This window comes from Prunus avium, chromosome 4 (assembly GCF_965620075.1).
Source record: "Prunus avium chromosome 4, drPruAviu1.hap1.1, whole genome shotgun sequence".
In the NCBI taxonomy this organism is placed as follows: Eukaryota; Viridiplantae; Streptophyta; class Magnoliopsida; order Rosales; family Rosaceae; genus Prunus; species Prunus avium.
In genome coordinates this window covers 34,234,529-34,250,716 of record NC_142287.1, presented here as the reverse complement: position 1 = coordinate 34,250,716, position 16,188 = coordinate 34,234,529, and the positions used below count along the sequence as shown (strand labels likewise).

At 37.3% G+C, this 16,188-nt stretch overlaps 2 protein-coding genes across 2 annotated transcripts; one reads left to right on the top strand and one right to left on the bottom strand.

Annotated features, from left to right (window-relative positions):
* Positions 1-3,397: 3,397 nt before the first annotated feature.
* On the bottom strand, positions 3,398-7,551 carry LOC110756091 (uncharacterized). Its single transcript, XM_088252126.1, has 5 exons — positions 6,890-7,551; positions 6,728-6,795; positions 6,294-6,584; positions 4,010-5,989; positions 3,398-3,901 (listed from the first exon to the last, which is right to left on the bottom strand). Exons 1-5 carry the CDS (start codon positions 7,459-7,461, stop codon positions 3,489-3,491), a joined length of 3,324 nt encoding a protein of 1,107 aa, XP_088108252.1. The 5' UTR covers positions 7,462-7,551; the 3' UTR covers positions 3,398-3,488.
* A 4,138-nt stretch (positions 7,552-11,689) lies between these two features.
* On the top strand, positions 11,690-16,043 carry BIN2 (Protein kinase superfamily protein). Its single transcript, XM_021957484.2, has 12 exons — positions 11,690-11,952; positions 12,503-12,592; positions 12,774-12,833; positions 12,920-13,192; positions 13,271-13,345; positions 13,471-13,527; positions 13,787-13,927; positions 14,030-14,080; positions 14,157-14,252; positions 14,522-14,605; positions 14,927-15,028; positions 15,409-16,043. Exons 1-12 carry the CDS (start codon positions 11,938-11,940, stop codon positions 15,502-15,504), a joined length of 1,140 nt encoding a protein of 379 aa, XP_021813176.1. The 5' UTR covers positions 11,690-11,937; the 3' UTR covers positions 15,505-16,043.
* The last annotated feature ends 145 nt before the right edge of the window (positions 16,044-16,188 follow it).

The window sequence follows — 16,188 nt, the reverse complement described above, 5'->3', positions numbered from 1 at the left end:
GTTTTTATGTTTAAATAGTGCTTGGGTATTTTTATAAATACATGTCTAGGATTGGGTATTTTTATAAATATCTATATATTTAAACAGTATAGCCACGCGGCGATACTATTGTTTTATTTTTATTTTTAGGTATAGCCGCGCGGCTGTACGATTTTTTTAGTTTTATTTTTAAGTGCGGTATAGCTGGGCGGCTATACGCTTATATATATATATATATATAACTTTTTAAATATGTATATGTATACTAAGTCTCTTTTCCTCTCACGCCTTATTCTCTTCTCTCTTCACTCTCTCCTAAACAACATGTTCACCTCACCACTCAACGGCAACGACGACAATTCCTCCATATACCAACTCCACCAATTCCAGCTCAAGATCGCTCACTTAGGATTGGATTAGATAAGTCACTAAATCTAAGGTATTGTGAAGGAGTAAATGAAGGTAGATGTGAATGATTTTCCATTTTGGGGGGATTAATTATAAAGTGTTGCTATCCTTCAATTTTGTGGGGATAGATGGGATAAGTTTTTTTCATGAGTAATCCATCTTTTAGAAATTTAAATCTAAAGTGCCCAAGCGCCCCAATTCTATAGCCCAACTTCCAATTACTTAGTGTGGGACTACCATACTTATAAAGACTTCACTTTTTCTTCTTTCTACTAATGTAGGACAAAAGTCCATGAATTTTATTCAAACTTCCAACAGTTCCTTAAACATATGCTTTAAATATGAGGAGTTATCCAATCCAATACTAGTCATCAAATGAGACCTAACTGCTAGTTTAAGCCATAACTAATTAAATATATAGTTTGGTTGGACTTTTTTTTTTTCTACCATTCAAATTTTCTTGTCGACTTCTAGAATCAAATTGAAAGATTATTACGTTTTATAAATTACTCTTAGTATTACTTAATGAGTAAAACTACAACAATTCTTTAAATTAGTCTATTATTTTTATGAAACAGTCTTATTTTCCTTCATATAGAACCAACTTCATCTCATGAAAGACCAAATGATGTAAGAATCGGGTCATCTCATGAAAGGCCAAGGTGAGAGGGATTTAAAGAGATATGGGACAAAAAAAAACTAGAAAAAAAGTGAGGAAGAGGAGGAGAGAAGATAGGGAATGAGAAGGAAGGAAGGAGGAGGAAAGACAATGACCTTTCCTCCCCCTCCCCTAGGATAGGAGTGGCGGCTAGGGTTTGAGAGGGGGAGAAGTGGAGAGCTTTTTGTTTTGTAACTTTCTTTCTTCCTTCTCAGGATCTTATTACATTGGTTTTTCGGTATTATAACAATTCTTTGGATGAGAAGAAAAAATATATAATTAATGGGTGTTACTAATATAAATCCTTTGCCTAAGGTCATTCAAGACGAAAGCCAAAAAGCAATAAAGGGGCAAATGTTAGAAATATGCCCTTAGAGCCAACTAATTATATAATAGTTAGAGTTAAAGACATCTTTGATAAAAGACATATTATGTTATTAATGGGCAAGAAAGGTTGTTTTATATATTAAATCATTTTATATTATCTTTCAATATGTAGAACAGCCATAGTATAAGGAATACACAAGTGGATACGAGAGCTATGTAATGAGATTGCATACATGGAGACTTCTCATCATCCCTAGATCCTGAATATGTTCCTATTCATAGGAATATTGATTGGGCGTCAATATTCCGCAAAGACCAGTACACACAATATCGTCTCTATATGTAGGGAATGGCAAGGTCTCAAGTCATTAAGTGTGGAGACACATCGATATGTGTGTATGTGCTTGTAGAAGAATAAGCACACTGAACGCAATCCAACACATGAGTTACAGCTTGGAAGTCTTTACTCACATGTCAAGCTGGAACTCATAAATTGCAATGGTGCAAACTAATCCTTAGACCTAAGGCATCATAGATGTTTTGTGGCTATGTTATTAATCTTTGAGGGCACTATACGATCATGCTGAATTAGGCATAGCTTAAAGGTGCTCATCAGGATTCTCAATAGAGTCATGGAAGCAAATGAATCTACAACAAGGAATCTCTACTCTCAGTAAAGGAGAGAGAATACTCCAAGATATGATTGGTCAAATCTGTCAAATCTCTACGCAGAGTAGTGGATGAGACTTGAAAGAAGAAGTCTTCAAGTTTTACCAGGATAATCATATAAAAGGAATTATTCACATTATGATATTGACAATCGGATTTCATGATCTAATAATGTGAATAAGGAGTATTGACATAAGAGAATGATTCAATTGCACGATCATTCCAATTTGAATAGGTTCTTTCACAACGTCTCATTTAGCTCGGGTAACCGTGACTTATTGCTAGGCGACAACCATGGTTTGTGGATGTCCTAAAAGGTTTCAATTAACCTTTATTAATAGGAAGAATTAAATTGTGGAATTTAATTCGTATATCATCTCTAAGGAGTTGAGTCAACCCACTACCTTGCTAAAGGGAACCTACAGATCTGCACACCCAAAAAACGTGATTAGAGGTACAAATGAGGAGAAATGAAATGAGGAAGCACAAGTCAATGGTTGATAATCAAATGTCAACGGTCAAAAGTCAACATGTTGACCGGAGCAATTGACCAAAGTCTAATAGTTCGACCAGATCAATTGAGTAAGACTATAATTATAATTAAATGATTAATTATTGAATTAATATTGACAAATAGAAATATTGGATTGGGCCTTTAAATATGATTTAAAAGAAAATGGACAAAATAGCCCAAAAGGCTATTGGGCCCAAGGGATAAAGTGGCATAAGATGACATGACCCGTAGAGCAAATGAAGCCCCAATACCCACCCAAAAATTCGGCACCTAAGCCCTTTGCTTTTTTGTGTTGTCCTATTTAAGCTAAGTGTTGGAGAAAACCTAGCTAGGGTTTTTGGTTTCCTACTTTGGTTGATGAGTGATCATCTTTGTATCTCATCTTCCATAAACCAAAAATTGGTCCAATCAAGAAGTAAACTAGCATCCATACTTCTTGATTACCTTCTCTTCATCTCTAGGAGCATTTGGTGTGGTGAGGTAGAGGACTCCAATCTTGGAGCCTTAAGGTGAAGGAGTCAAAATCAAGAGAAAGAAAAGGTCTTTCCAACAAAGGTTTCATTCTTGAGAAATCAAAAAAAGGTCATCAATGATAAAGATCTATTCCCTTTTTCCCTTTTCTATTTGTGTTCAAAGAGACTAGGCTAAGATACTTGGTTTAAAATGAAAAAGGTTTAGCTCAACTAGTATAAACAAAATGAATCCGCCATTTAGAATGTTTTTGTTGTATATGTTGTGGCTAAAATTCATTTCCTAAGCATTGAATGCATGTTTCCTTCAGCAAAACCAGAGAGCTGCCCAAACAAAACAGAAACAGGAAAAAAAACAAAAGACAGAGAGGCTCCAAACTCTGCAATGTTATATATGTGATTTTAGCATATACAATGAAAAGAAAATCACAAGTTGATCTTCTTAATCATGAAGGACAACATATTAATCTTGATGAAAAGAAACCACAAGTTGACCTTCTTCGTCATGAAGAAAAGGATTGTCCTTCAAAAGCTTATTCTTGATTTTATTGAGTGTGGCTACAGCTTCTTGCATATTAATCCTCTGTGCCGGAGAGTCTGCAGAACAAGTGAGAGCTAATCTAATGATGGATGATAAGCAATCCCTCCTGGTCTCAACATCATGATTCTCCTGTTGTGTCTTCCCGAGTAAATTGGCATCCACAACTTCATCTATTGTTGCATCTGGTAATAGTGAATTTGCAATCCATTGCTTTAAACTCATTTTCCCAACAAACATCTCATCTGTTGGCTTCCTTCTTGTGAATGTTTCCATCAGGACAACACCAAAACTGTATACATCCCCTCTTATTGAAACTATTCCATCCATTCCATACTCTGCAATATTATTAATTATATATATATATGATGGAAAAATTATTGACCTTCTTCACAATTAAGGACAAGTTATAAATTGAAAGACAAACTAACTTGCAAGTACATCACCTGGAGCCATGTACCCAATTGTGGCTAGAGTCATGGTCTGCGTTGTAGAATCTCCTACACACAGGAGTTTTGCAATGCCAAAATCGGCAACATATGCAACCATATCATCATCTAGTAGTATATTGCTGGGCTTCATATCACAATGGACAATAGGTACTGAATAACCATGGTGTAGGTATTCCAATGCAGACGCAACGTCTATCATTATGTTCATCCTCTGTAAGATATTCAAAGAATAGTTTTGAGAATACAGCCACTTCTCGAGACTCCCATTTGGCATGTAATTCAATACCAGGGCTTTGAAATCAATTTCACTGCAACAGCTGATGATTTTGATAAGGTTTCGATGGCGAATATTGCTTAGTATTTCACATTCGATATCAAAACTCTTGAAAGCCCCTTCTAGTTGTAAACTGAAAACCTTTACTGCAACATCTGTTCCATCTGAAAGCGTCCCTTTATATACTGAGCCAAAACCCCCACTTCCAAGTAAGTTGTTTCCGTGAAGTCCATTTGTTGCCCTTAGAAGTTCTAGGTGTGAAATTCTTCTCCAAAGAAGTTGAGGCAACGAGTTAGCCTCTCTTGCAACTTCCACATTCCTTTTCCTGCGTAGTACAGAGATAAATACGGAGGCCACTAGGAGAATAACTGATATGATCCCTGGGATGATATATTTAGCTTTCCTCCAATTTGGTTCAAGTGTACCATTTTTGCATTGTGGAACATGGAGTCGGGGTGCACCACAAAGTGCCCTGTTTGAGACAAATGATTGAGCGGAGAAGTTTTGGAACGGTCCACCAGTTGGAATTTCTCCTTCGAACCTATTGAAAGACAAATTTAGATACTTGAGAAGTAAGAGAGCTTCTAAAGACCTTGGAATAACTCCAGACAGATTGTTTCTGGATAAATCCAAGAGTTGCAGGCTTAGCGAGTGGTTAAATGAACTTGGAATAGGGCCTTCCAAATTATTATTTGCCAAGGATAGAATATTCAAATCCAAAAGACCCCCAATGGTGCTTGGTATAACACCAGATAAATGGTTATTTGATAAATCTACCTCTAGGACAACTTTCAAGTTTCCAATATCTTGTGAGAGAGGTCCAATTAGAGAATTGGATGATAAGTTTACATGCAAGATATAGGCCAGTCTCCATAGAGTAGATGGTATTGTGGAACTCAACGAATTGGACTCCAGTAATAGATTTCTGAGAGATCCGGCTAGATTGCCCAAGCAGGAAGGTATAGAACCAGAGAGCTGATTTCCTCCCAGAGATAAGTAAACTAGGTTATCTAGTTGACAAAGTTCATATGGGATGTATCCTTGCAACTTGTTACCATCCAAATACAAAGCTTGGAGATTCCGAAGTCTTCCCAGTGAAGTTGGAATTGATCCACTCAATTCATTGTATCCCAGGGATAAGGTTACCAAGCTGCTAATGTTGCCAACATCAATGGGAATGCTACCCCTCATGCTGGAATTGAATAAATAAAGATATTGAAGCGACGGTGTAGAGCAATTCTGAAAAGAATCATCAAGTCTGACATTTAACGGATTATTTGACAAATCTAGTGTTGTCAAATTTCCAAGATTAGACAAACAAGAGAGAGTGGAAGTGTCAATCGTCAAATTATTCATGTATAAGGCAAGCAGCTGAAGATTTTTTAAGGTACAGAGCGTCCTCGGAATAAACCCTGTAAATGAGTTTCCCTCCAATTGAAGCCGCGTGAGCATAGAAGCATTGGAGAGGTTGGGGATTACTCCGCTGAGGTCAGTTGCTCCTATATAAAGGAGTTGTAGGTTTGGAAGCCCAAGGCCTATGTTTGCTGGGAGGCTACCAGATAGCTGATTCAAACTAAGCGACAGCCCTCTCATCCTTGACATATTGAAGATTGAAGATGGGATGAGGCCATTGAGATTGTTCTGTTCGATTGACAAAAACTCTAAATTTTGAAGATCACCCATCTCATCTGGTATAGTGCCTGCCACATATACACAACACAACACAACACTTGCGTGTTTAACTTTGTAGCCTTAGCACTAGTCCAAAATGCCAACCATACGGATACGTAATCTAATCTAACCATATGTACTCTATTGTGCTTTTATTTGAATCACTTCGATACAACATATGTAATCTAATCTATCCATCTATTTTATTCTGGTTATACTTGAATAATTACCAAATCATTTTCATAGTTTGTTGGCGCCAAGATAAATTTTCAGCGGCTTGGCTTATACATGAATAATTTGAATAATTCATTAACTAAATGAAATATCAATTACCTGTCAAATTGTTGGCGTCAAGATAAATTTCCCTTGACTGGGTTAAGTTCCCAATTTTTTTGGGTATGCTTCCACTGAAATTGTTTTCCTCCAATGTTAGATAAAGAAGTTGTGTGCATTGCCATAATTTGGATGGAAGTGGACCATCAAATTGGTTGCGACCCAGATTCAGCTTCTGAAGACTAGGAAGATGCTGGCATATATTGTCAGGAAGACCACCATTCAAGTTGTTTCCATATAGATTCCAAGTAGTTAAAGAAGACATGTTGAAAACACCCACAGGAACATGCCCTAAAACAGGATATATGTGTATATTAAACTCGTAATTTATGCATATATAATGCACTGCAACAAAAGCCCAGTCATATATATAACTAGATCACACACGTATATGATTAGGCCGTTTATGCATCAAGGCAAGGCAACAATTATACCGTTGAAATTGTTGTCCCCCAGGTACATCTCCTTCAGCATTGTTAAGTTCCCTATTTCTCTTGGTACCCTCCCTGTTATGTATGCCAAAGACACATAAAACAAGAAGGTCAAATGTAATGATTGATCAACAATAGATTCTTAGATACCGTGTTGATATATACGTGCCTGATAGTTGATTTTCTGATAGATCAATTCCTTGCAGTGTAGATAAATTGAAGATAGTCGAGGGTATGGAGCCTGAAAACTGATTGCCATGCAAGTTGAAGGATTGAAGTTTAGGGAAGGACCCAAACCACAATGGAATGAATCCCATAAAATTGTTGTATCTGAAGCTAATCAACTTCAGCCGGCGCAAATAAGATAATTCATGGGGCAAGGTGCCGTGGAAGCTGTTGTTTCTGAAGCGCATCTCAACTAGAAATGAGAGGTTGCCAAGGTTCGGAGGAATGGTGCCGGTAAGTCCCATGTAAGAGAGGTTTAAGACTGAAACTCTAAGGTGGCGAGCACCACAAGTAACACCAACCCAGTTGCAAACAGAGGTGGTGGCTGACCAATTGACCAAGACGTTCTTAGGGTCACCGGTGATATGGGCTTTCAGAGCAAGAAGAGCACCCTGGTCCGTGGTGATGTTAGTTTGTGCTGCACCTGTGCCTAGAGTTGATTTAGCCATATATATACAACCATAGTGTACCAGCAACAACGTTATTGACAAGAGGAGGAGACTTCTCTCCATGAGTACTGAAAGCAGAGCGAAGTTCCTTCCAACTTCAATGTCTATTTCCTTTCCTTTTTTTCTTTCTCTTTTTCCGATTGAAAACTTGCAATCATTGAAAAATTTGTTGCAGTGGCAGTCTATGAAGATAGAACAAGTTGTCAAAGAGTGGGGCAAATGACATAGACAGGTGAGAAAGGAAGAATGAGACTTATGCACCCTGGGGTACAAAAGTCGCTAGTTGCATTTTTTAGTCCAAGGTAGATGCAACCACTCTTTAGTCATATGTAATCTAGTAGCCAGCTGTCATTGTATGATTTTTTCTGTTAAGAGATGAGTTAGTTCCTTCCAACCACTCTGCTGCAATAACTTCCACATTCCTATTCCTGCGTAGTATGAACATCGATACAGAGGCCACAAGGAATATTGCTGATAAGATCCCTAGGATGACATATTTGCCTTTCCTCCAATTTCGTTTAGCTAGTATTTTTGCATGGTGGAACCTTGAGCTGTAAGAGTGCTTGTAACTATGCTGCTAAGATAAATCTCCCTTAACTGGGTCAAGTTGCCAACACTTTTGGGTATGCTTTGTTAAACCCCATAGATAATATAAGAAGCTCTTTGCATTGCCGTAATTTGGATGGGAGTGGACCACCAAACTGATTGTAAGAGAGAGCCAATCGTTGAATACTTGGAAGATGATGACATATAGTGTCTGGAACACCACCACTCGAGTTGTTTCCTGAGAGAGCTAAAGGGTTTAGGGTTAAACAAGACATGTTGAAGACAAACGCAGGAACATGACCCTTTAGGGCATTGAATTGCATAGACAACCCCTCCACCAAAGTGCTGATCTCGTTTGGAATTTCTGGAAGGGAAAAAAAAAACAATAGGTACATATTAAGCTCACCAGCCAGCCCTTGTAATGTATACTAAGGCTCCGTCTATATAACGCACAGCAACCAGTCATTACCTTCAACATTGTTAAAGTCAAGGGATATCACATGACCAAGATGTTTTGAGAGTCAGTGGTGATATGGGATTTGAGCGCAAGAAGAGCAGACTGGTCTGTGCAACTAATCAAGTTTAATTTTTTACCAAGGCTCTTGGTCTAATTTGTGCATATTTATTTATCTTCTTGAATTTCTTACTCGTTTCTTGGTTGGTTGCTTTGGATCTCTCTGATTTTTCAGCTGATTAAGCCTCACAGTCTAAAGAGTTTACCATAAGACAAAAGTTTGGCGATCAGCTAAGCTCTCCAAGTTACAAATTTCATATGGAGGAACCAAAGTGATTGTAATTTGTAACTTTTTCTTCTTCTTATTTTTGGTTGGAATTGTAGATTTGTAACTTAGGGGCGTATTCAATTAAGATTTTAATGGATTTTAAAATACGTTGTTGGACTCTATAGATTTTATTTGATTTTCATAAACTTCACATAAACTTTGTTTGAATTTCATAAGAATTTTAATGAAATTTGTTTGTTTGATAGATTTTTATAAACTTCAATAAATTCGAAATAGTGGTGAGTCATCATGTTTAATGTTGGTTGTGGTAGTAAAGACGGTGATGGTAGTGGGGATAGTAGAGGCATTAATGGTGGTGGGTAGAGTGGTGGTACTGATCATGTCAAGTGGTGGCGGCGATGGTGGTGATGGTGGTGGTTGAGGTGGCGGCAGCGGCGGCAATGGTGGTCCAGTCAATGCTTTACACTTCTGGGCCATCTACTTCCCAACCCAGTAGCTTTGCGCACACAAACAGCCCACAAGATACACTGGCCTGATGGCCTAACTGTTTGTAAACCTACTCGTTTCTTTGATTATGGTCAAAGCCCAACATCAACTCAGCTCTCAACCGTGACACGTGGTGCTGTCTGGACCGTGTGATTGAGCTACCGTGCGGGCACTACAGTAGGTTCCTCAGTAGCTGTAGAGCAGAGGCTTGCAGAGTTCAGAAGACGACCAAACCAAGTTTTTCAGTTTGACCAAAATCCAAATACTATTGCTCCACTGACCACCGACGCTACAATTATACACTAACCCAACTTTATTCCCATTATTATTATTATTAAGTGGATCACTTTCTAAGAAACTAATTAGTAATTATATAATCTTATTTTGCCAACACATGAAAACAAATAATTTTGTATCTGGTCTGGTCACAATCATTACCATCATGAAAGTTGTTATTGTATTTTTGCAACCTTCACAACAGGTTTTTTATTTTCCAAATCCGTAATAACGACGATAATATTAATAATTGAATAAAAAGGATATTAACAGCTTTTACGAAAGGGAAATATACATTAAATTATTAGAAAATCATACTCATATGTAATAGTGGTCAAAACAGTGCTTTATGGATAGACATTACTAGACCAAGGCAGTCTCAGACAAAATCATTAGGCTCACCCTTTTCACACCTTGGCTAATGGCTGGGCTAGTTGTAAAGACAAATGTTCAGGGGCTGGTGACCTGAAGAAAGTGGATTTTATGCTTTCAAGGTAAAATTCAAATTAATATTCTTTTTGTTTGACCAAAGATGTTATACAGGTTCGAATGTGAAATCACGAATCTGTAAACCAATGCCATTTTTTACCGAACTAAACTCCATCGATTACACTGTCTTCCAAGAGTGATTAAATAACAGTAAGAAGTATTATTTTAAAGACCTTCAAAAAGAAAAGAGTATATTATTTTAGTTTTTAACTTTTTTCTTTCGGCTAATCAAGAGGCAAAGGCAATATGATTATGTAATGCTTTTGTGGGGGTTAAATGGGGAAAATGCAGAGGCTGATAGATGAGATGAGTCAAAGAATAATAAAATATACAAGTTCATATAAATGGTCAATGTATGCAGTCTTTGAAGACTGAGAAAAGGACAATGTTAACTTCAAAATAAATCAAGGGCTCTTTCAACTTTGTGACTCACTCTTCTCTCATTATTCTTCTTTCAATTTTATATTGGTTCCTTCACAGCTAACCCTTTCAACTGCCAAATCCAAAAACAGACTTGACCTTCTTGGCATAAATGGAGTTCAACTGTGTAACCCTACTACCCTGTTTGCCATTGGACCACATAGCAATCCTGCAATTCTTATTGTCGGATAAACATAAACTTAGCTACTTCAAAAGTTTCATGGATATGAAGTTTTATAATATAAAAAAATATTCATAAAGCTTTTGATAATTTTCACATGTTTGATGTTATGGTTTACTCTAAAATTTGATTGCAATAAGCTCTTGATCTACCACAACAACTAATGCTTCAAAACACAAGGCAATACTACACAACTATTTGTTTATGTGAAAGATAAAACAATATGGCATTTTTCACACAATCATAGTTCCAGAATGACAAGAGAAAAATTCACATTTACCGATGAATATAATTGCTAAATGCAAGTGTTTATACAACAGAAAAAGAGAAAGAAAGAAATGAGTCACGTGATAAGAGATAATGACCAGCCGCGACGTATAATCGAAATATCTAAATTTGACAATAATGAGTTTAGGGTTTAGAAAACATAGGTCAATTAAAGTATAGAAAAAAGGAAAAGTGGCTAAGAATTGACAACCACATGATAAGGAAAATTCACATTCAACCAATAAGTATTTAGCAAGAAAAAGTAGTAAAGACATATTGTTGGAAGTTTGAGAGTACTTAGCAATTTCAATGAAGTTGATTTTGTCAAGTCATAGATTTTATTTCCTATTTGTTAATTTTCTTATGTTTTAAGAGATTATTAAAACGTCAAAGTATGGGTAATTTGTGTCCCTTACTGAAATTATAGTCGTTTGTTTTTCCTTTTTATGTCTCTTAGTAAAATTAGGGTTTTATGCATATAAAGCCATGGTTCAGAAGATTACCATCTCTAATCATTTTATCAGTCAAATTTCGAGAATTTTCTCAACATTCACGCACCCTGTCTTTTCAACTTTCATGGCTAATGGTATTTGTTGGAAAAATTGTATGATTCTTGTTGGCTGAAAAAATTTGGCAGAAGGAAAAAGAGGCAATAGAGATACACAGACAGATTACTAACCGTTGAAAATAGAAAATAGAAAATAGAAAAATAAAAAAGGAAACTAGGAAAAGGAAAAGACAAAGGTTTGAGAATCGGGCAATTGACGACGTCGGCGGAAGACAGAAAGGAAAGGGGTAAAGTCGTAATTGGAGGCAAAGAGTAGGAAAGGGGCCCACCCCATTGGGGAAGAGAGAGAGAGAGAGAGAGAGAAGAAGCAAAAACTGAAAAAGAAGAGCTGGAATCACATGGGGGTTGTTGTTTGTCTAATTGTCTGTGGCAGTGACCTCTAATTCTTCTCCATTCTTCATTCTTCTTCTTCCTCCTCCTCTTCCTCTTCCTCATCCACCACCGCTCTAACTCCATCTCCACCATGACCTTCTCCTTCTTCCTCCCCCCAGCACTTGCAGTCTGATTCGCTCGTTCGTCTTCCTCTTTCCCTTTTTCTCCTTCTCTTTCTTTCCCATCTCAACATGGCCGACGATAAGGTAACTTTCTCGGTAATTTTTGGGTTTTTGTTTGGTTGCCAAAGAAAGCAACTTTCTCAGCTTACTGCAGTTTGATTTCTCTTTCTTTGATCTGGGTTTTGTTATGAGCTAGATTTACTCTAGCTCTGGGGTTTGTTTGGGTTTGACGAGCAATGATGTTTGCTTAGCTCCAGTTTTTTACTCAGATCATAGGGATATTAGCTTGGTTAGGTTTGATTAAAGTCGGATGCTTTTGTGTAATTTGGGTTTGATTTGCAATTGATTTAATCTGCATCTCGCTTAGCTTATGAGCCAACCGATCTGTTTCTTTTCTGAAAGAAAAAAAAAGAAGAAATTTTGTGGATGTTCTTTTTGGGTTTTAGGCATTTAGTTTCATTTCATGAGGCATATTTGGGACTCAGAATGTACTTTGTATAGCCTTTATTTACTTTTATATTCTTTGCGTGGTCTGCGGTTGTGTATGGCTGCTAATCCGTGAATTCCACTGTAAATTTCATGCACTTTATGGGAAATTTGTTTCTCTCAGGATCTAACTTGATGTGTTATGCAGGAAATTTCTGCACCTGTTGTAGACGGTAGTGATCCAACGGGCCACATCATCTCCACAACCATCGGAGGGAAAAATGGAGAACCAAAACAGGTTACCATTCTTGGAATTTGTTATTTTCACCCTGTTTCATTGTTAAAGTATGCGTCTTGATTGAGTTGAAAGGTTAAAATATGATTATCAACATTCTGGATCTAGATGTTTTTATACCTTACCAGGGTTAATTTTTCCTCTCTTGGGAAGTTGATGTGTTTGGCTATTATGCTTTTTGCAGACCATTAGTTACATGGCAGAGCGTGTCGTGGGAACTGGCTCTTTTGGAATTGTTTTCCAGGTATGTTAAATTATCATCTTCTTAGTTATTGCGTCCTGGTACCAATTTATTTGTCATGTCTGATGCTGATAGTTCTTTTATCTCAGGCAAAATGCTTGGAAAGTGGTGAGACTGTGGCTATAAAGAAGGTCTTGCAGGACAGAAGATATAAGAACAGGGAACTTCAATTGATGCGTGTGATGGACCATCCAAATGTGGTTTCTTTGAAGCATTGTTTCTTTTCCACAACGAGTAGAAATGAGCTCTTTCTCAACCTGGTTATGGAATATGTCCCGGAGACCATGTACCGGGTTTTGAAGCATTACAGCAATGCAAACCAGAGAATGCCACTAATCTATGTCAAACTTTACATGTACCAGGTAATGCATGATGCACCTTTCAGATGTTGCCTTGTTACTTTATACTATTCATGGCATTAATCTGGTGATTTGTTCCAGATTTTTAGAGGGCTGGCCTATATACACACCGTTCCTGGAGTTTGCCATAGAGATTTGAAGCCTCAAAATCTTTTGGTATCCTATTTACTTATTCTCTTAGTTCGCAATATATATAGTTATGAGGAGTTACAGACTCATATACATATACCCATGTCTACAATTACCTCTGGTTTTCTAATGTCATTCTTGGCTTTCTACAGGTTGATCCTCTTACTCACCAGGTTAAGCTTTGTGATTTTGGAAGTGCAAAAGTGCTGGTATGTTGACTATCCTTCAGCGTTGAACATATTATTTCTGGACCCACTTTCGAGTTCCCTTTCGGATAATCTTTAGGACAGTGTATATGGAAGATATTGTTCTTGCTCCTGTGATTTCCTCCGCTGTGTTTTTTTTTTTTCTCTTTTTCTGGATAGGAAGTTTCTATGCTAGTTGAGGCTTTAAATCTTTTGGTTGTCTGTATATCTATCTTTCTATTATAGGGTTTCATGCACTCATCACAAATTTTCATGTCTGAAGGTGAAAGGTGAAGCAAACATATCTTACATATGTTCACGTTTCTATCGGGCTCCAGAACTTATATTTGGTGCCACGGATTATACAACCTCAATCGATATCTGGTCAGCTGGTTGTGTCCTAGCAGAGCTTCTTTTGGGCCAGGTTAGAAGTTCTTCATAGTATTCCAAGACGTTAGTGGATTATATTTGCACAAGTAATTTAGTCCCTACTATAGATGTTCATATATATTCTATGGTTTTGCAGCCACTGTTTCCTGGAGAAAATGCTGTGGACCAGCTTGTTGAGATCATCAAGGTGCATAGTAATCATCAATTCTTGATTTATGCAATTTGTATAATCATGAGTCAGCGACTAACAATCTGTCTTGTAGGTTCTTGGCACACCAACACGTGAAGAAATTCGTTGTATGAATCCAAACTATACTGATTTTAGGTTTCCACAGATAAAAGCACACCCTTGGCACAAGGTATTTGATCTGCTTCCTTCTTAATAAGAATATTGCACAGGTCACATTAGCGTAGATGACCATGGTCTTCTATGGCTTTAGATAATCTATTGGGGCCTTGAGGCATTTTCTATTGGAGTTTGTGATAAACATATATGCTCTTGCTTTTGTTGAATTCCAATTGATCTTTTAAAACATACAGGAACTTTTACTGGATTTAAAAATTACAATTATTTTGTTTCTTTAACGTGGTGGTGGTAGAGTCCTATTAACTTGGGTCCTTGATATAGGTTTTCCACAAAAGGATGCCTCCAGAAGCAATTGATTTGGCTTCACGACTTCTGCAATACTCACCAAGTCTTCGTTGCACAGCTGTAAGTTCAATGCTTTTAATTTGATATGGATGTCATTATGTATTGTTTGAGGTTCCAGTCTTGTTCTATAATCGCTAATGAATCCTTTGTGTTATAGGTTGTCATTGATTTCTCTAAATTAGGGTATAAAGAATTTTGTTTTCTTCGTGTATATGTTATATTGTGATGCTCAATACTCATGAGTTCAGCTTTGGTCGCTACTGAGAAATGATTTTTCTGATGTCAGAAGTTTTACTTTTAGTATCTTGTTTTGACATATGAAGTTCTTTCATATCTGTAGTGGCTCTCCTGTTTGACTAGGATTTACTGTTGTCTTTGCAGCTAGAAGCATGTGCACATCCTTTCTTTGATGAACTTCGTGAGCCCAATGCTCGCCTACCGAATGGTCGTCCGTTTCCACCGCTCTTTAATTTCAAACAGGATGTATGTTGTTTTCCTCCAATTATATATTTCTGGGGCCTGAAAATGCCTGTCCATAATTAGAAGAAACCAAAAAAAAAAATGCATTGTATGGAAAATGCACATGGGAGTATATCTCACTAGCTGTCAGTTATTATATATGGGCGCATCACTCCTTTCTAAGTTATAATCTACTGGGAATTACTTTTGTACAAAAGAACAAAACTCTGTTTTGAGGGGTGTTAGTTGGGTTGTCTTGGTAAAATGAATGATATTTAACTCATCCTACATGTCCAATCTCAATATAAAGCTGGGCACTCCAATATTCTTTCTTCAATTGTTTAATTTCTAAGATTTCATTATTTCAGCCAATTACTACCTGGACTAATCTATTGTTCTGACAGTTGTCCGGAGCCTCTCCAGAGCTAATCAATAGGTTGATACCTGAGCATGTGAAACGCCAGATGGGTCTAAATTTCTTGCATCCAGCCGGCACATAAACGTGGAGAAGTTAATATGCAGAATCTATCTTCCAGTTGATGTGTGACACAAAGGTTTAGTATCTTTGTGGTTAAATCACCGTGTATTGAGGCCTAACGATCATCTTTTGTTGCTCTACCAAGAAGAGTGCAAATTGGGGCGGATGGATGGCTTCCCGTAATGTGTTATCTTCTGTGATTTCCTCCCTTATCCCTCACTCCTTCCCTCCTTTTTCCCGAAATTCCTTTTTGTTCCTGTAAATGTTTGATAGTAATGATAGTCTGAGTTGGACCGGTAAGAAAGCTGCTAGAGAGGAAAAGCTAGGAAACTGGAAAAGTGTATTTATATAGCTAGGAAAGAGGGCTCCTAATAGAATGTTGGTTGCTGGATGGTTTTCGTTTTACTTAAATGTTGTTTCTTATTAGTCCTGAAGGTGGTTTGTGGTGGCTGGCTGACTTGAAATTACGGATGAATGCCATTACTTTACTGTTTGTGCAAACTTAAAAGTGTAATGCATTGTTCTCTGGTTTAATGTACTGCTCTCTACACCCTTCCCCCATACCAACCTTTCGTGGTTTCTGCCATTTGTCTCGCTGCATTGTAGGTTCACCCTTCCTAATGGTGAATTTAATGTCTAGAAGAATTTTTTGCACTGCATGCTCAAATGAACTTGATGTTTTTCTCTCACACGTCCATTTTGAGGG

Coding starts and splice junctions, on each gene's coding strand:
- LOC110756091 (XM_088252126.1), bottom strand. CDS start 7,461: ATGGAGAGAAGTCTCCTCCTCTTGTCAATAACGTTGTTGCTGGTACAC. Junction 6,585..6,727: donor GGGGGACAACAATTTCAACG/GTATAATTGTTG, acceptor ATCCTGTTTTAG/GGCATGTTCCTGTGGGTGTT. Junction 5,990..6,293: donor TGACGCCAACAATTTGACAG/GTAATTGATATT, acceptor TATATGTGGCAG/GCACTATACCAGATGAGATG.
- BIN2 (XM_021957484.2), top strand. Junction 13,193..13,270: donor TCAAACTTTACATGTACCAG/GTAATGCATGAT, acceptor GATTTGTTCCAG/ATTTTTAGAGGGCTGGCCTA. Junction 13,928..14,029: donor CAGAGCTTCTTTTGGGCCAG/GTTAGAAGTTCT, acceptor ATGGTTTTGCAG/CCACTGTTTCCTGGAGAAAA.